Source organism: Mus pahari, chromosome X (assembly GCF_900095145.1).
Source record: "Mus pahari chromosome X, PAHARI_EIJ_v1.1, whole genome shotgun sequence".
NCBI classification, from domain to species: domain Eukaryota; kingdom Metazoa; phylum Chordata; class Mammalia; order Rodentia; family Muridae; genus Mus; species Mus pahari.
The window spans coordinates 72,819,373-72,840,319 of record NC_034613.1 but is presented as its reverse complement, the minus strand read 5'-3'; the positions used below and the strand labels follow the sequence as shown (position 1 = coordinate 72,840,319).

General features: G+C 39.3%; 1 protein-coding gene across 12 annotated transcripts in view; it reads right to left on the bottom strand.

Annotated features, from left to right (window-relative positions):
- Dmd (dystrophin) overlaps positions 1-20,947 on the bottom strand; it is a 2,621,826-nt gene that overhangs the window by 64,491 nt on the left and 2,536,388 nt on the right. For all 12 annotated transcript variants that reach the window (XM_029534042.1, XM_029534043.1, XM_029534037.1 and 9 more), the window contains 2 exons: positions 2,525-2,691; positions 181-292 (listed from right to left, as the gene is read on the bottom strand). In XM_029534042.1, the coding sequence (XP_029389902.1) occupies positions 181-292; positions 2,525-2,691 (279 nt within the window). The remainder of the gene's footprint in view (positions 1-180; positions 293-2,524; positions 2,692-20,947) is intronic.

Below are 20,947 nucleotides of genomic sequence, written 5' to 3'. Positions count from 1 at the left end.
GGAGGAAGGGAGGGAGGGAGGAAGGAAGGAAGGAAGGAAGGAAGGAAGGAAGGAAGGAAGGAAGGAAGGAAGGAAGGAAGGAAGGAAGGAAAAGAAAACAGCATTAGTCATTGCAATATCCAAATCTAGAATTCACGTCAGGTGAATGAACTCTTATCAATCAGGAGGACATTAACTTACCGGAGTGCAATACTCTACCATGGGGTAGTGCATTTTATGGCCCTTTGCAACTCGGCCAGAAAAAAAGCAACTTTGGCAGATGTCATAATTAAAATGCTTTAGGCTTCTGTACCTGATAAAGAATAGAAACAAATGTTTTATGTATTTCTCCAAATCATATTCCCAAAGAACACTCTAGGCAATCTTCTCCCACACTGTTTGTAGAAACAGAAAGCAGTGCTCATTTGTCCTCGCATAGGAAGCTATTAACTTCTTCCTTTACACTTTTCGAGTCCTCTTCTAGAGGATCAACACATTTTGGTGGAACGATTATCCCATAAACATCCATATGGAAGAAAAAAATTAAAAATCAACTCTGATTTAAACTACACTGGAATTCTTTCAGATTAAATAGAAAGGTGTGGCCAAAATGCCTGGTCTTTTAAAGACCAAATACTCATACATGAAAGATATGACAGACAGATTCACCACACGCTGCCTATTCATCAAAGGGACAAGAGTGTTCTGAATAATTATTCTAACAAAATTACCAAAAATGAACTTACTCAATAAGTAATCAAAATAAAAATGCCACTTCAAACAACACTTCCTTTCATTATAAACTCTAAAATTGGCTAGCATGATTTACCTTTGTGTCAAATTGGACAGTTTCTTTCCTCTCTTCAGAAATTCCTCACCATATTACCCCAAAAATGATAGTGCCATCAGCACTACCAAGAACAACAGCAGCAGCAACAATGTTGGATTAAATGAGGATTTTTCTAATTTATAAGTACTGGCTGACACCTTTTCCTTCAGTCTCAGCCTACTATATATACTTGCTGCATTCCTCCTGATTTTTGCCTTCCTCAGATAAGAGCCTCAGCCAATTCAGATAAACATATTCCTGTTGTCACATATAGAAAAGTGGGAAGAAAAGCTAGCTACCGTTTCAAAGAAGACCTCAACTATCATTTGAGAAGGGATAAGGAAGAAAGAGAACTGCTGATTCTTAAAATAATCTAATTTGATAAAAGCCAAAGAATTGAAGGTTAAACCTGGGGAGGGGAGGCCCTCTTAGGTCCGCCAAAGCACTGTACTTTTTTTTTTTTTCGTTTATAAAATTTTCCAGTGTTGTATACAAATCCCAGTGGCTCAGGAAGCTGACTCAGGAAGATAAGAAATAGAATGCAGTCACCTGCAGCTCCTCCCCCACCCCAGCCTTGCAATCCCGATAGCACACTTCTCATCTGCCCAAAATTAGGAAAGAAAGAAGGTGTATTTGTCTGTCTAACTAGGTTTTAGAAATGTTTAAAGTTTTTTTTAAAATAAAACCTCTTTGCAAGCTACATGAAATACCAAAGGAAAAACATCAATAGTAAAAGAACTGAAATTTTAAAAAGAAAGGAAATAAAGTAACAAAACAAATTTAAGCACCACTAGAAATGTGTATTTACTAATGCTAAATGAATTCTGAAGGGGCATTAGCTACAGAACTAGTGTATAATCCTGTTGCTTATACATGGTATGAATAAGCTTATATCAAACCAGGTGTTAAAATGCATCATCATTTCAAAATTAGGACATGGGATTATTATTAGGTTAGTTCATTTAAAAATATCCTACTTCTCCAAATGAGTTAATTGTTTTCCATATATTTTAAGAGTGCCATAACAATAGTGTGCTATTTCCCCCTCTCTCACACCTTTACGTACATATGGTATGGCATACTTTCTGCTTTTAGCTGCTTTGTGAATCTCATTTGTTTACATATCTTTTATTTCCTTAATAATTCAACAGGATACTATAGAAATACGAGAATCAGATTCAAAAAGAAAGAAGAAAGCTCTAGGATGCCTGGAACAATTCTTGTTACTTAAGGGGTGAGTGCTGCCAAGTGAGAAAGAGACTTAGCTACCAGGATGCATCTTCCCAGAATAGAATCAACTCTTCGTTTTATAACTGATTCTTGGAGAATTTCTATAAACAGAAAAGGCCATGAAAAAGAAAACAAGGGTAAAAATGTTTTAGTTCTAGGAAGGAGGAGGTACAGTTCATCTGGATGCCCTTGAAAAACAAATATCACTGTGGAGACAGGTACTCGGTCTTGCCCAACCAAAACTGTGGTTGTGAAGAGCTGAAGAGTGAAGGTGGAAAAAGACATCTGCCTAATGAGTCAGGTCCTCTGAAATAACCCTGCGATCTGGGGAACTGACAGCCATGATCGATGCTTTAGCTCCATCACTTTCTCTCCCACTTTAGAAAGGAACAAACTCACAGCAACTGGCATGGGAAAGGAAAAAAAAAAAAAACCTAGTCACGACAAACTGAGGGACAACAAGGTGATTTTGTTGAATCCTAATACCTGAATCCAATGATTGGACACTCCTTACAGATGTTACACTTGGCTTGATGCTTGGCAGTTTCAGCAGCAGCCACTCTGTGCAAGACGGGCAGCCACACCATAGACTGGGGTTCCAGGCGCATCCAGTCAAGGAAGAGAGCGGCTTCAATCTCAGGTTTATTATTGGCCTGGGAAAACAGAAGGAGAAAAGAAGTGGGACAATAGTATGCAAAAAGAGATGGTGAGAGAGTAAGACAGTATTAATTTATTTAGGTAATAAATCAAAAAGAAGGAAAGAATAGCAAGAATCCCATCTCCCAGCAAGGGCATCTTTTCCATGCTAATATTCCCTTATCTATCAGAGCCAACTACTTCTCTGGTAAATTGTTATTATTACTCTGTCTAGCTACTAAATGACATCAAAACCAAACCAAGAAATAGTTTTAAAGGTGAAGCAAAAGTACACATCTTAATTTTTTTGGACGGGTATATAAAAGGTAGCTGAAATTTAAGTGCAAAGTATTTACTGATTAAAATGTAAAAGAAAGGGGTAAACACCCCAAGGAACTGTTGATTCTCTTTTTTCCTCTGCAAGAACTCCATTTCCAACATCTCATATTTACAGATAAGAAAATAGACACCAATTGTGATAGTAGAGAAGTAGCTTTTCAACAGTTATACTACTAACTGATGGGTTATACTTGTTCCCAGCCATCGTAGACTCTGCAAGCAGAGCACTCCGTCATGGTACTCCATTGCTTTGCTATTTTTCTCTTTCAAAGCCCCAATTTCATATATGTGATTCATTTCAGACAATACAATCATCTTAGCACACTTAAAACGTATCAACCCATCAGTTGACTGATGTTATTATAGTCGTGCATTTTAATCATACCTTGTGTTTTCAATCTTACATGACTGTACTTTTCTATATCATTAGATAGCTTATAGCATACTGGCGTTTTATTCTCTTTATTGTCTCACTAATCTCACTTATTCAACTGAAGTCAGTTCTATCTGAAGCATATATTTTACAATTTTCCTTTAGAAGATGTCTACTCGTCGTGGATTTCCCAGATTCTGTATCAAAATATCTCCCTTTAAAGTCATACTCTTGATAGCAGTATTTAGTGGATATAAAATTTTATATAAATAGTTTCAAGGGCTATTTTTCTCATTTTGTTTTAACATTTGAAATGTTATTGCACTTTTATCTCAGTTTCTGTGTTGCTACTATTGAAAAGATTGCCATTCCTATGAAGGTCATTGTCCTTTTCCAGTGGGTTCCTGAAAATGTGGCTTAGAGTGTTTAATCAGCTCTAGAATCTTCTCCGTCATAATTTCCACAAAGAACACCTCTTCTGCATTCCTTCTCTAGTCTGCTTATGGTTATATCATTACCTAAGTGTTAGAGTCTACATTATACATTGTACTGGTCCGGTAGTCCCTGGAATCCCCCCGTTTATAATCCTTCATTTGTCAAATTCCATGCCTAATATTTTCTCCTGCCCTATTATCTGGGGAAATACTCACCTATTTCCTCATCAATCTGGCTTGCTATAAAGTTTTAAATCTTTTAAAATATAGTTATTTATTTTATGATTATGTCTGACTCTCCGGGTATATGTAGATATACCTCATGCATATGGAAGCCTCTCAGAAATGGATATCCTGGAACTAGATTTGCAGGTGGCTGTTAGCCACCATGTCGGTGTTGGGGACTGAACTGAGTTACTCTACAAGAATAGAAAGCTTTTCTTTTTAAAGATTTAATTTTTTTATTTTATGTATTTGAGTACACTGTAGCTGTACAGATGGTTGTAAGCCTTCATGTGCTTGTTGGGAATTGAATTTTTAGGACCGCTGCTGGCTCCGGTCAACCCTGCTCACTCTAGTCAACTCTGCTCGCTCAGTCCCTGCTCACTCCGTGCCCAAAGATTTATTTATTATTATACATAAGTACACTGCAGCTGTCTTCAGACTCACCAGAAGAGGTTGACAGGTTTCATTATGGGTGGTTGTGAGCCATCACGTGGTTGCTGGAATTTGAACTCAGAGCTCTTACCCGCTGAGCCATCTCACCAGCCCAATAACAAGTTTTCTTAACTGCTAAGCCATGACAACCCCCAAATTTTTAAAATTTCATTTTAAACATGTTTAAAAATCTTTAAAATTTTAACTATTGTAAAATTCTTTGCAGTACTGGAATTGGGACCTAACAATGTCAGTCAGTATCACTTATAACCTTAGCACTGCTTAACAGATTTCTTAATGTCTAGATACTCATCTAGTCAGTTTTGAAGTCCGTTACAACGTTTATATGTAGTCCCCTGAAGATGTTTTCATGGTTGTCTTTTATTTTCTAACAGCACTAACATTATTCAAACAAAACAAACAAACAAACCAATCTACCAGCCTGAAGCAGCATGCACAGGACCCTCCTGGACCTACATCAGATCCTCGGCATATGGCTTTCAGTTTAATATTTTATATGGAATTCCTGAATGTGGGAACAACGTGTCTCTGATTCGTGTGCCTTCTCTTGGGCTCTTTTCCTTCTATTTGGTTGTCTTGTCAAACTTCAATGTGATACTTTTTGTTTCTTCTTATTATTTTTTTTTTTTAAAAAATGATCTACCTAATTTTTACTTACTTTGATTTTTTTATGTGCTTAGCTGCCTACGACCTTTTTATAATCTCTGGACATACTTTGTACGAATGAACCACATTCTCCACAGATGATTTCTTCATTTGGTATTGCCAAAAATAGAGGGGCAGTATTTACTCTAAAACCATTCCAAATTGAATATATGGCATGGCATCCTTAGTAGAATACAGCTAATAAGTGAAGTGCCATTCCATCCTGCCCCTTTCAGCACACACTTTGCTAATAAAAGATCTAGCCACATCATGTCAGAATGACAACTAGAATTGGACCAAGGCTCCATTTACTTTGTAACACTGACCCCACTGCAGCAGTACTCTAGTCCTTACTATCTCCTAGTGACAAATGTAAAACCAAATTAATGAGCTTTTTAGCCTTGGAATTTCCTTGTTACAAAATGGTATCAATGTAATCCACTGATCAAAACGATCTGCTGATCCCTTTCCTCTATGTGAGAGTCATCACAGACAAACTGGGATTTTTTTTTTTTTTTTTTTTTAAGGAATCGTTTAATGTAAAAGATCATGCAAGTCAATTCACTGTTTTCAAAGAATTGGCATCAAGGAGCTGTATCTCAGAGTCCAAAATCTTAGCCAGTGCCAGTGTATTCACTCATACAGCCGCTGTCTAAGTATCATCCAGGTGAGAAAAGTATCACTCAGGTGAGAAAGCATCCTGAACATCTGTGTAATGGACCCTAGTGCCAAATGTTTCATCATGCTGAGCTGAAATCACAGCAATCAAGCAAAGGATGGGAAAGTTCTAAATTCATAGCCCTAGAATCCCAACCCCAGCTTTGCTACTCACTGCCCATGCAACCTTGGGAAAATATCTTTATCTGTATGCCTTAACCTTCCTCTGTTATGAAATTGAAATTTTTAACATTATCTGTTTTGCAGGGCTGCTTCAAGATTATGTGAGCCACCAAAGTGAAAGGCATCTGTGTCAGTGTTTGGCATATAGCATGAAGTATTTTTGCAGGGGTTATCATTGCCAGCATCAGCCATCTGACTGGAAGCCTATATAGAACCTATATTGAACATGCTACTTTTAAACAGCCTTTTCAAGGTTTATAAGAATTGCTCCCTGTTCCTTTTATTTCTTCTTCATGGGGCACCATCTCAGTTTACCAATGTCCTTCCAAACAACAATTTTTCAAATATGTTCTACTGGGAATGATACCTCCATTGCTCTGTACGGGATAATGAATCACTTTTATTTGATCTAGACTACAATTTCTGCTCAACTCAACTCTGGTCAATGTTTGCCAGTACATTCAGCAAAATGTTTTATGAAAAGTAGGTCAAAGTAATTAAGGATTTATCATCAGGATTTCACCAGAGAAAAACCATGTTAAACTTCATTTGACCTCAAATTTTCCCAACTTATAATTCAGTGACCCCCAAGAACTTTTGTCCCTTTGAGTTTACAATGTGTATGAGCACCACAAGACATGAATGCTCAGCTAAGCACTGTGGTGAATGCTGGTCTCTTCTGTTACCAAGAGTTCTTTCACAGTAATTGGGATTTCTTTGTTTTCACATCTGTCAAGAAATTTACTGTTGCTTTAAACCCATTGTAAACATCTCATTGGTTTAAAGTCCTGATAAGAGTAAGTTAACTATTGCTTCCAACTTAGGGCTTTTCATATTTTAAAATATGTGTTCTCTTCACATTTAAAAGCTACCGGTGAAACTAGGCATCATGCCTCATGCCTTTAATTCCAGTATTCAGAAGGCAGAGGCAGGTAGATCACTGTGAGATCAAGGACAGATTGGTAAACGTAGTGATTTCTAGAGCAACCAGGGCTACATAGAAAAGACCATGTCTATTATAAATAAAGCTGCTATGAACATAGTGGAGCATGTGTCCTTATTACCAGTTGGAAGATCTTCTGGGTATATGCCCAGAAGAGGTATTGTTGGGTCCTCCGGTAGTACTATGTCCAATTTTCTGAGAAACCACCAGACTGATTTCTGGAGTGGTTGTACAAGCTTGCAATCCCACCAGCAATGGAGGAATGTTCCTCTTTCTCTATATCCTCGCCGGTATCTGCTGTCACCTGAGTTTTTCATCTTAGCTAGAGAAAGTACCCAAGGAACTGAAGGGGTCTGCATCCCTGTGGGAGGAACAACAATATGAACCAGTACCCCCTGAGCTTGTGTCTCTAGCTGCATATGTAGCAGAAGATGGCCTAATTGGCCATCACTGGGAATAGAGGCCCCTTGGTCTTCCAAACTTTATATGACCCAGCACAAGGGAAGGCCTGGGCCAAGTAGTGAGAGTGGGTGGGTAGGGGAGCAGGGGCGGGGGGGGGTATAGGGAACTTTCGGGATAGCATTTGAAATGTAAATAAAGAAAATAAAAAAAATAAAAAAATAAAAAAAATAATAAAAAAAAGAAAGAAAAGAAAAGACCATGTCACAAAAGAGAGAGCAGTCAGAGTGAGAGGAGGGAAGGGAGGGAGGGAGAGATGGGGGGATCAAGAGGGAGAGGGAGAGGGAAAGAGATATATTACTGCTTAAAGCATTGAACAGACCACAGACCAAGGGCCAACATTAAACCCTTTGCAAAAGCCTACAAGTTTAACATAACTGGTGATTCTGTCCTCTCTGGTTGTTGAACTATGATTCTTCCCTGTAGTATCATCTAGTATCTGCTGCACATATTTCTCCATCACACAAAGACATAGGAGACTTTGTCAAAAGAACTGCCAAGTGATCAACTACACAATATGCCCTATAACAATCTCATGCTCCACTGGTCTAGAAACACAATTTAGCAAAATAACCCTTTCTAGCCAGAAGACAAACCATTATAGAAAAGCAATAAATTGAAAAGCATTACTAATTCATTACTACTTATACTATGAATTTACTCATGCTTAATCAGAAACTGTTAGCATTGCTTCTAGGCTCTGCCCCACAGTTACTTGGCAACAGCCAGGTATGTCTGACTCACTATAAAAGGGGCTGCTTGCCCCCTCCTCACTCTCTTACCCTCTCTTTGCCTTCTCTCCCCATTCCCCTTACCCCTCTCTCCACATGTTCCTGGCCAGCCTCTACTCCCTCTGTCTCTCTTCCTCTACTCCTTTTGTCTCTGTCACTGTCTCTGTCTCTCTCTCTGTCTCTGTGTCTTTCTCTCTGCCTTTCTCTACCTCAACTCCCCTCCACTTACCCTAAATATACTGTATTCTATACTATATCTATCATGTGGCTGGTACCTCAGGGGTAAGGGATGCCTCAGCATGGGCCCACAGAGGCACCCCCTTCCACCTCTCCATACCATGCCTCTACCAAACATATCCTGGGTCTTTCTTTTTTATAAAACACAAGTGACTCAGATTTAGAAACTCGCAGGTTCACATCTCCTGCTGCCACATGGACTTTGCAACCATCAGATTGCTCTCTAGACCTATCTACCCATAAACTGATGAACTGGTAAGCTACATATACACACACACACACACACACACACACACACACACACACACACACACACACACACACACTGGTTGTCGAAAATGTACCCTGATTCAAAGAGAGGGCTGTTAAGTTCTCTGGAGGATAGTCATGACTGGCCTTCTCACTGAACCTTCTTTCTAGAACCTCTACCTCTGGGTGACCCCTCCTTCTGGCTCTCCAGGAAGTGATTCTCCCTCTTTGCCTCTGAGTCCCACATCTGGCCCAGAGCTCAGCCCCAAGTTCACAGAATGATGACCTAGTGAATTGGCCTGGCTGCCGCCTTAGTTACCACATTTGTCCTCCAGATGTGGGAACAATTCACTAGCTCCTCTCCTACTCTCACCCAGAAGGGAATATCTTCTTCACCACCCCTCCTGGTCTAATTTACAGGCTAAATTTGGACCCATTATCCACAGACCAATAACTCTACATGGCCGCTTAAAGATGATTTATAAAACCCCAGTGATCCAGCTATCTGTAGGCCCTCCCAGCTCATTCTCTTGCCAATTGCTCTCCACTCCAATTCCCCACTTCCATGATTCTGCTGCCTCCATGTGCATCCACGTGCTCCTACCTCCCCACCCCCTAACCCCCAACTCTCCCCCCACCCCAGTATTCAGCTGTGATGAGCTACTGTAATCCTGCTGCCACCATCACCCTTTGTTTTCTAGCTCTTGGAACAGCATTCTTGTGGTCACCAATGCGTCCAACCCCAATCCTGCCTGTTCAACTCCACCTCCCTGCACTCAGTGACATAGGTGCCAGTGCCCCACCCCACACAGCACCTGGAGTGCACTGGCTCTCCTGCCTGAGCAGTTGCTAGGAGGCAGAACAAGGCTTCAGGCATTACTCTCAGTCCCGCCCTCTTGCCAATATTCTGCACTGATGAGTCTCAGGCCTGCTCCCACAACCGCTGCCAAGTAGTGCAGCACAAACTGCTTAGATTTCTCTGAATGTTTGTCTTTGCCATGCTTCTGTTGTTCAATTCTAAGGTATAACATGTGACTCTTAGCCCCATCTTAACTAGGGGCAGTCCTGTGACTATCTGCCATCTTTGTTGTGGGCAGATAGGTTTTGTTATGTTATTACTTCAGCACGATCTTAGATAAAGGCAGTCATGTGGCTGGCTGTAGCTCCAGCACTAACTTTCTTATCGGCAGCCTCTAGTTGACTACTTTTAGGAATGTAGTCTGTCAGAGTTACTTAACAATTAAGATAAGGCTTCCATTTTATCCTGTCTTTGTAAATAATGATTTATAAACAGTAACAAGTTAAAGGTTTCTGTCTTAAATACATGTTTAGCCTTGTTTATACTACTGTCATTAAGTCAAAATGTGCTCTCTTTATTTGCTAGATACATGTAGAACAAACAATTAAATAAACACAGGTTGTCTAATTCAGATATGCTTAATAGACTGGCTCTCAGTCTTATCAGAAATCTGCTAAATGTAATGTTAAATGTTTGGACCTGTTATGATAGAAAGAGACTCCCAAAACCAGTTTACCCCCATGGTCTCCTAAAAAGATATGGGCACAATGACAAGATTCAACCTGGATTGTAGTATGATAACCACTAAGAAAAACTGCTTCATTGTCTTGCCCGATGCCAAGGCTTGGCCTACACTGTGGACAAATAGAGGATACCCTTAGAGTCAAATGTCTCACATTGCCTAAGTCAAGGTGGGTCATTTCTCATTTCACAAGTACCTACTCCACAGGAAAAACCTTTTCATCTTCTGGGATGCCAGCCAGACTGACTCTGCCCAAGTTGTGATGGAGACCACAGGGACCTGGAAACTGTTTAGATAGTGGACCATAGACCAATTTCTGTCATTTTAATTAATACATGACATCTAGATTATAATTTATTCTTTCTAGATTTCTGACTACATTGACAGCTAAGTTCGACAGCTAGAAAACAGATCTCTAGCTCCTTAACCCAAGGTAATCTACCACCTTACTAGCTCATTAGCAAATTCACTAACTAGCTAAGACTGCCAGATTTCTTATCAAATACAGACAGGTTTGCCTTGCTCACAGACTTCATGATAAAGGATGCAGAATTTCAGATGTTACAAATATAAGTTTCCTTTGGTTATCTTTTAACTATAGACTTAAGGTATTTCTCATGCTATGAATATGATCGACTATCATATTCACTAGGTCAAGGTTTGGAGTTTCCTTTGTCTTTTAATGTAAAGTTAAAAATGTTTCTCATTATGATATTTTGTCTCCTGGACAGAGGAAAAAGTCCTTCTTGCTCCTTCTGCTCCACAAAAGGATTTTGTCTTCCCTAAGCTCATCTTTAAAAATTACCATGTTGATAACAAATTTATCTCTTTTGTAAACTTATAAACTCTAGGAAACCCACTCAGACTTACTTTTCGTGGACCAAATAGACTCTATCCAGCTAAGTACACCTTCCAATCAGTAGCCTAAGTTCCTACATGGCACCTATTCTAGAGGGTGGGATTCCCCTCCTGTTCCTGGGATTGGGACTCCCCTCACCCCAACCACCAAACACCTAAGAAAAATATTTCCCTCCCAAACTTACTTATAACTATTTCTCTGCCTGTAATGTATGTATGTGTGTGTGTGTGCTTCAGCATCTTGTCAAGTCCAGGCATTTACTCAAAGTCTACATTCAGGACAGTGACAGAGAAACAACCCACAGATGCTTATATATATTCTTATAGACACAGTCACTTCTAGTGGCCCTGCTCCTTCCTATCCACAGATGGTTCCATAGACCCTGGACAGCAAGGAAACAGCCAACTCTCATAAGACTGTACCCATCCCCATACCCATTTTCATAAAAATTAGAGTTCAAATCCTCAGCATCCATATAAGAAGAAGGCCATGGCCACAAGTGCCTGAAACTCTGGTGCTATGATGGAGAGAAGAAAAATTACTGGGGATTGAAGGACACCAGCCTAGCTCCAGGTTAAGTGAGAGACCCTGACTCAATGGAATACAGCAGAGAACAATAGACCAAGCTATCCAATGCCCTCTTGCGGCCTCTACATGTAAAGAAGTATATGTACCTGCTCAAACATGGATCCATACACACACAAAAATGAATACATGCAAAAAAGAAAACTGAAATACATAAAAGAAGGAAACACCAAGATACATCTTGCAAAACACAAGAAAACCAAGAAGGATGACCATCGTGTGGATACTTCATTCCTCCTTAGAATAAGGAACAAAATACCCATGAAAGGATATAGGTGCAGAGACAAAATTTAGAGCTAAGATGAAAGGATGGACTATCCAGAGACTACCCCATCTGGGGATCCATCCCATCATCAGCCACCAAACCCAGATACTAATGTACATGCCAGCAAGATTCTGCTGAAGGGACCCTGATAAAGCGGCCTCTTGTGAGGCTATGTGTACTGGCTAGCTTTGTGTCAACTTGACACAGCTGGAGTTATCACAGAGAAAGGAGCTTTAGTTGGGGAAATGCCCCCATGAGATCCAGCTGTGGGGCATTTCCTCAATTAGTGATCAAGGGGGAGAGGACCCTTGTGGGTGGGACCATCTCTGGGCTGGTAGTCTTGGATTCTATAAGAGAGCAGGCTGAGCAAGCCAGGGGAAGCAAGCCAGTACGTAACATCCCTCCATGGCTTCTGCATCAGCTCCTGCTTTCTGACCTGCTTCAGTTCCAGTCCTGTATCCTTTGGTGATCAACAGTAGTATGGAAATGTAAGCTGAATAAATCCTTTCCTCCCCAACTTACTTCTTGGTCATGATGTTTGTGCAGGAATAGAAACCCTGACTAAGACACTATTCTAGTCCCTGGCAAACACAGAAGTGGATGCTCACAGTCAGCTATTGGATGGAGCACAGGGCCCCCAATGGAGGAGCTAGAGAAAGTACCCAAGGAACTGAAGGGGGCGGCAACCCTATAGGTGGAACAACAATATGAACTAAACAGTACCCCCTGAGCTCGAGTCTCTAGCTGCATATGTAGCAGAAGATGGCCTAATCGGCCATCATTGGGAAGAGAGGCCCCTTGGTCTTGTAAACTNTATATGACCCAGNACAGGGGAAGGCCAGGGCCAAGTAGTGGGAGTGGGTGGGTAGGGGAGCAGGGGCAGGGGGGAGTATAGGGAACTTTCGGGATAGCATTTGAAATGTAAAAAAAGAAAATAATAAATAAATAAATAAATAAATAAATTTTAAAAAAAAAAAAGAAGGAAACACCATGATTATAATGTGAAATTAATAGCAGGGAACAAAGACTAATAGTACAGAAGCTCCAGTTAGAGAAAATGATCTCATTACTATCAGACAGTTTAATCCCTTCACAGAAAACAATGTCTACAAATGGGGAGGGGCTTCTATTCCCTACCTCAAATCAAGGAGTTATTGAAAGTTGGTGGCTTCTACTATGGGAATCAGTATGGTGGATTTTCAGGAAACTGAGAGTAGTTCTACATCAAGATCCAACTAAGTAAGCATAATCTTGTCATATATTCAAAAGATACTGCATCCTGATATAGAGTTATTTGAGCATCTATGTCATTGCTGCTCTACTAATAAAAGAAAGAAATTAGGAACAATCTAGATGATCATCAGCATATGAATGGATAATGAAATTATGGAAGATTAACAAAATGAGATATTATTTGGCTATTTAAAAATTGTGCAATTCGAAGATAAATGGATAAAGCTAGAAAAAAAATCATCCAAGGTGAGATTACCACACCCCAAAAGACAAATATTATATGTATTTTCTTACATATGGATGTTAGCTTTTAAGACTTTGACAGGCATGCTACAATCTATATAACCACAGAGGTTAAGTATAGAGTAAGGGACTAGCGGGTAGGAGAGAATCTTTTAAAGAAGGAAAAATAGATAATTATGGAGAGATAGGTGTGAGACTGAAGTGGGAAAATTAAATGAGGAAGAAGACAGAAGAGGAGGGTAAAGAGAGGGATTATTGAGGGGGACAACTAACACTAAGGGCTAGTTGAACGGTCATACTGAAACCTACTAATGTAGAAGCTTCTTAAAATATTAATTTTCTCCAATGAAGTCTCACTGGGTATGCAAACCACATGTAAGGATAGACCCCATGCCCAGCAATAGATGGACATGAAATAAACTCAAAAGTATTTATGAACACTGTCTCACATGGCATTGTTTGAGCATTCTTCATCTTACTGATCCTTTGTTTGTATTTCTAGCCTTGGTTTTGTGTTTTTATGGATTTTGTTTCTCTCTCACTGTGCGTGTGTTTCTCTTGTGCCTGTTGGTTTTCTAAAGAAAAAGAGGGAAAGAAGGTAGAGTAGGGTGGGTGGGAAGGATATGTATTGGTGACATATATATATATATGTGTGTGTGTGTGTGTGTGTGTGTGTGTGGGTGTGTTACAAAAGTTGGCGGCTTCCAAGAGAGCCAATCAGTTTTAATTATTTGACTTCTAGTAGGTGAGCCATGCTCCAATGGATGGCCCCATATCCAAGGGCAGCAAACAATGGACCTGGCAGGTCATTTTTTAAAAAGAGGCTAGAGCTTAGGCTTTTCACTAGCTCCAGCAATAGTGAGTTAGAGGCCAACCTGGTCTACACAGTGAGTTCAAGGCCAGTTACAGCAAAAAAGAGCAAGCAATAATTTGGGAGCTGTTGGAGACATGAGGGATAGATAGAGCTGGGAGTTTAGGGAAGGAGTGAATATGATCAAAATATGTTATATGAAACAATTCCTGAATTAATAAACATACTATATTTAAAACAAAATAAAACTGTCTAATTATGGTGGCTACAACTAACCCAGAACCTAGAGGAGATGTAACATATACAACAATAATTAAGGGGTTTGAAAGATCTAAGAATAGCTTAAGAGAAATGGGATTATTTAGCCATGAAAACAGAGGGAGAAAGGGAAAGAACAGCCAAAAAAGAGGGACTGAAAGGGCGATGTAATAACAGTTTTCAATTATGTGAATGGTTCTTGCATAGGGTCTTGTGACCAGCTGTTCTATTCCTCCACTGGGGACTGAACAAGAAGAAACAGGCTTAAGCAGCATGAAGAATTTAGGCTGTAACTCACATGGAAGAATTTCCTGATGCTGAAAGTTGTTAAAGCATTAGTGTGAATTACCAAGGGAAGCCATAGACTGTTCTCTTTCAAAATACTATAGATTCTCTAGTGCTTAAAGGTTGGAAATTGTCAACTTTCTTCTGAGCTTTTAAGACACAAGAGCCATCATTTTGGCTCTTTTAAAGCTCGCCAATGCCAACTGACAGCACTGAAGATAAGATATGGGATTTCACATTCTGATTCTGTTTCCATATTTCATTTTTATGACAAAACTCCTCTGTATCCCCATAGTATATTCCCTCTACTTTTGTCTGGCAACAAAGAAGAAGAAATTAAAAACCAGGCCAGTTTCTACAAAGATATAACAGATTTAGAGTGAAAATCAAACTGAAACTGCATTCTGATCATTCTCAGGAAATATATGCATGTGTGTGCACAAATACACACACACAGACACACACACACACACACACACACACACATACACGGAGAGATATATGTATGGATGCACAAGTAGGAACAATACTAAATTGATGAGGTATTCTAAAAAACCATGATGTCGATAATGGACTGAAATAATTTATATCTTTATATACATAAAACCTCAGACATTTTGCTTTGCCCTATCAAGGATCACTTTATCCTCAACCTTAAATGATGCTTTCAAGTCAACTACACAAAAGGCGTTTTAAGCCTTGGTTCTTCTTTGATGGATAGCATTATTTTGTTTTTACTTTTGTTTTGGCAATGCCTCTTTGTTGTCCTCATCCATAGCATATGTATAAGTTATCCCAGTTCCTTCCACTGTGATAAGAAGTATCTTGCCTTTCCTCATCTCCATGTCCTAAGCTATCACAAATGTCCAGGGAAAAATAGGGGGAATTAAAGAATACAGTATGGTTGGTGAAGGGCTTGTGTAGTATATATGAAGCCTTGGTTCAGTCCCTAGCATCATGTGAGACTGGATGCAGTGTAACACACCTGTAATACCAGCACTCAGGAAGCAGTAGTAGAATAACCAATCAGAAAGCAAGGTCATCCTTAGCTATATGCTGAGTCCTAGCAGGCCAACCTAGAATACATGAGACCCTTTCGTCCAACAAAAGAAAGCAGTTGGAAACGAAAGAGAACAGTATATTTAGCTCAAAAGTTATAAAAAACAATGGGTTGCCATTACCGTTATTCTTCACAGCATACTGGAGAGTGATTTTTATACAAATGTCACTTTTTATCCAAATTCAAGTAAGTGAGAAATTAGAACAAAATCCTGATATTTGGAGTTTCTAACCAAAGGATTTATCTACCAATATAGGAAATATAACAGAATTAAATGGTAAATTTGGAGATAATGACTTGCTAAGTTATCATAAGACCAACTGGGTGCAGTTCAAACTGAATCCTCACATTTCTCTCAGGATAACAGCATCATTTCATAGCTGCAGAACAACTACAACTGAAAGGTTTCTCAGCAAGCCACAAATCTCAGCTACCAAAAACCTACATATTTTATTTTTAAGGAAGGACAACCAGCATTTCTGCTCTGAGATTTATGAGAACAACGTCAATCCTTAACAAATAAAAACAATCCATATTGAGAAGGAAACATTATACAAGAGTCTGGATCTAGTTATTCTCACACAATAGAGCTACAAACCTAGAATCAAGACTTGTCCATCCATCTATTACTTCTTTCCTAAATTGAAAGATATTCAAAGGCAGTAACTGTGCTTCATGGGCCTTCTATAAAAATATTGCAGATTTAATTGTTGGTAGGAATTACTTTTCAATATGATCATTATTTTAAAAAGGAAGGCTTGTAAGAGCCGAATAAATTTATAATGAAACCAACAACAATAAACGTGAACCAGTACATAAAATACTCAAAAAGGTTATCTAAGCAGGAGAAAATAATATATGCCTTTTCTCAAACAAGGCATATATTTAAAAGCAAGTTTCCTTTTAAATATGTTAGCACAAATATCAGCTGAGTATGTGCCTTAGTGCCAGCATTTGGGAGGTAGAGGCAAGATAATCTGCAGTTCAGGGCCAATTTCAGCTACATAGTGAACCAGACTGGGCTACATGAGACCCTAACTCAAAGCACCAAACAAATGTGTCTCTGCCAGTTTATCTGTCACGGTATCTCACAAAAAGTCTATAGACTATCTATAGACTTTGTAGATATGTTTAAAATGATTTAACTTAAAACAGAGCATACAGAATTCACATGGAAAGTTTTAGGACAATCTTTACTCTAGCTCAGTGGCTCTCAGCAAAGGGTGAAAGTATAGCTCAGATGGCATGTGACAAGGTTTGCAGACTTCTTTGGTTACTACATGAAGGTGGGAAGAGGCTCTGCCAGCATTCAGTAGACAGAAGCCAGCATTCTTGAAACATCCCATGATATACAGGGCGACCTCCCACAACAAAGAATTACAATTATTTTGACCTAATGGATCATAAGCACCCAGGCTGATAGTCATGATTCACCTGTCAGAACTAAGAAACCAACATGGTTCATCAGTAATAACCAAACAGCAGACTTTCCTGGGAGTCCTACAGGGAACCTAGCAGGTAGGCAGCTATCTTCTGTAAGACAGAAACCAGGGAGCTGTGATGGGTGTATTTGGCTGTTGCCTGGGAGTGAAATGCTATATTGGCTCACATACTGTGCATAGAGAGAATGAAAGGGGCTGACAAATAAAATGACTCAGAACACAAGTTGCAGGGAAACGTGCTAAAACTGTAGACCCTGACTTGCTTCGCAAACAGGAACTCTATGCCATGCATTAGCTGTAGAAAAAGTAGCAGAAATTAATTTAATCATGGGAAATAATTATGTTAAGTCAGACATACAGATGAGCTGGTGCATTTATGTGTGCATATGTGCTTTACACAAATACGTGTATGCATGAATTTAAGTTAGAGGAATGACAATAACTAAATATACAAATACTGAATGCATGTATGGTGATAGAATTCTTATTAAAAGAAAACAACACATTTAGAGACAACACTGGGGACAAACTTCATATTTTTAAAAGCCTGCTCCTCCTGGCTACTCCATTTACTATTTTCCCTCGGAAGATGTGCTTTTCATAAATCCAAATAATCATTTCAACATCGCTGCCACTGTGAACAGACAATGCCATGAACAGTTAACAGCTCAGCTTTTGTGGTCCTGATTTTTCAAAGCTGTACTATTGAGAAAGCTTTACAAAATTGAATTGAACAGGCTGTACACAGGATTTCCAACTGCAGAGTGGCTAGGCAGGGTCAGACAGTATAGAACAAGCAGTTCTGACTGCTCCCTGAGCTGTTATTGCAATGTCTTCAGCAACCTCTAAATCTACCAAGGGCATCAGTGGAATATTTTACATAAGAGATACACTAGCACTGAGCATAAAAGGCAGAACAAGCACATGTTGTAAAGAATATTAATGACTCTTCTTCCAAACTATCCCCAATTTTTATGAAAATCAAATGAGCAATAAAAAAAATCCCTCTATAAAACTACACAAAACCTGCATGTAGCAAATAAAACGGAAAGAAAGCGACAATTTCATCCTCCTAGACACAGATACTTGTGTCTCGCCTTTGAGTTGCTGAGGAAACTAGTGTAGGGACACAACGGATCATTTATTTGAGGTCCTACACACAACGTTTTTTTTTTCATGTTTTGCTCTTCTCTTCCGAGAACCATCTGTTTTCATGTAAAAGGTCGCATTCTATGTCCAAGACTGTTTCCTTTGCCCTACAGCTTTCTTGCAAGAGTTATTACCCAGATCAGGTAAGACTTTGCTGATAATGCCCAAGCTTTGAAGTAAGTACAGTAATCTATTTTCCTTTCTGCCTTTGGAACACTTAGCACATAATCAAAGAAACCTGGGGATAAGTAACTCTTAAGATAATCTGTTTTAACATTATGTTACAGATTAGAAAGCTAGTCCCAAAGAGGTTAAAGACATAGCTCAAGAACAGTATTTTAATAATAAAATACGGATGCTAATAAAGTAGTATTAAAAAGGGAGGACAAAAGTTAATGTCCTATGGGAACATGGAGCTTGATCTCCAAAATTCTTTTGAAACCTTTGATTCCATAATTTGAAAGCCCTAAGCTGTCATAGCTAAGAAACCCCTTCTTAAGGAAATGTAAAGGTACTTAATTTTATATTGAATTCTTCGCTTGTCTATGGAAAAACCTATTGATCGTGATTTGGCATGCAAGGGAGTTTTCCGAAACACCGTGATGAATGCATACTTATTTATCTTCTGATCATCTTCCTACATTTTGTTTTTGTCAATACGTGTTCTGCAGGGCATTAGAAGTTATGGCATATATGAGCTGCATAGGCTGATAGGTATGGGTCAACACATACATTAAAGTAGAAAAATGGGTGGTGGACAGGGTGAAGCAGAAATACCTATGACCTTCTCAATCCTCATTAGCATACTATTTCAGTTATGTGTTTCTCTGCATCGACTTAGTCCTCTTCACAGAAGAATATGTTTTAATTTTTTTTTGATTTTTCGAGACAGGTTTTCTCTGTATAGCCCTGGCTATCCTGGAACTCACTTTGTAGACGAGGCTGGCCTCAAACTCAGAAACCCGCCCGCCCCTACCTCCCGAATGCTGGGATTAAAGGTGTGCATCAACACGCCCGGCTAAGAATATGTTAACATGGAAATATTTATGCCCCCATGAGGAGAAAGGATTGTTTCTGTACATTGCTGTTTAAAATAATGCTACAGTAAAAATATCCCAAAGTAGTTCAAATAGGAGAAACATCATTTGTACATTCATACTAATGCCCAAGAAAATATGTAGGTACAGAGATGGAAGTACTTCTTCATATGGTGGCACACGCCTTTAATCCCAGCACTTGGGAGGCAGAGGCAGGCGGATTTCTGAGTTCGAGGCCAGCCTGATCTACAAAGTGAGTTCCAAACTTACAGGATAGCCATAGCAACACTATAAAGACAAATCATAATAAAAAAAAAAAAAAAAAAAAAAAAAAAAAAAAACCAGAAAACCAAGTAGTACATTCACAAAGAATGTTAGAATTAGAAAATCCTATCATAGCTAGAGAAAGTACCCAAGGAGCTAAAGGGGTCCGCAACCCTATAGGTGGAACACAGCAGAAGATGGCCTAGTCAGCCATCATTGGGAAGAGAGGCTCCTTGGTCTTGCAAACTTTATATGCCCCAGTTCAGGGGAAGGCCAGGGCCAAGAAGTGGGAGTGGGTGGGTATGGGAGTAGGGACAGGGGGTATAGGGAACTTTCGGGATAGCATTTGAAATGTAAATAAAGAAAATATCTAATAAAATAATTTTAAAAAAGGAAATCCTATCATGCCACCACTAAGAGAATAATTGGATTGCACAAGATCATGTACATGCTACCACCAAAGATTGTTAAGGATGGCCACAGAGTCTCAACAATTACTTTCTAATGGCAAAGGGAAAGGAGGTACTAGTGGAAATATGTGCCAGTACCACCTTAATACAAATAGTGTTACTCATAAGAAGAGAGTTCAATCTTCTGGCAAAACAGAAACAGACAAAAAACTCAAACAAAACAAACACAAACAAACAAAACCCCCAAACTTAAAGGTTCGTCATGATGGAGAGGAGAAATCCAGAACATGAATATTCACAAGAAACATGGTCTGAAGCTGGAGAGCTAGGCCAGCAGTTAAGAGCTCTGGTTGCTCTTTCCAGATGACGCAAGTTTGGTTCCCAGCACCCACATGGTGACTCACAACCATCTATAGCAGCAGTTCCAGAGAATGTGAGGCCATCTTCTAGCCTCCGTAGGGTAGGTAGTACATACATGTTGTCTCAGACAACCAAGCAATCAAAACACTGATAAATATAAAATAAAAGTAAGTAGAGTGTCCCTTTTTAAAAAGCAAACTGGTCTGTACCAATTCAAAAATGTCACTATTATGAAAGAAAGCTGAAAAATTCAAAGAATAAAAACTGATGAGGGACCATGACAGCTAATCTTGGTCATCAGCTTGACTAGGTCTGGAACCAACTAAAACCTAAGTAATCAGCGGAGCAAAGGAAAGGCTCTCCTTAACTGGATCAGTTACAGCAAGAAAAGTCACCTAAAATCTATGCCATGCTTTCTGGTGGCGGGTAACATTTTTTGAAAAAAGAAAAATATGGAAGAAGAAAGCTTTTGGTTTGCCTGCTTGCCCTCATTCTTGTTGGCAAATTCATCTATCTTGGTACTTCACTTTTAAAAACCAAAGA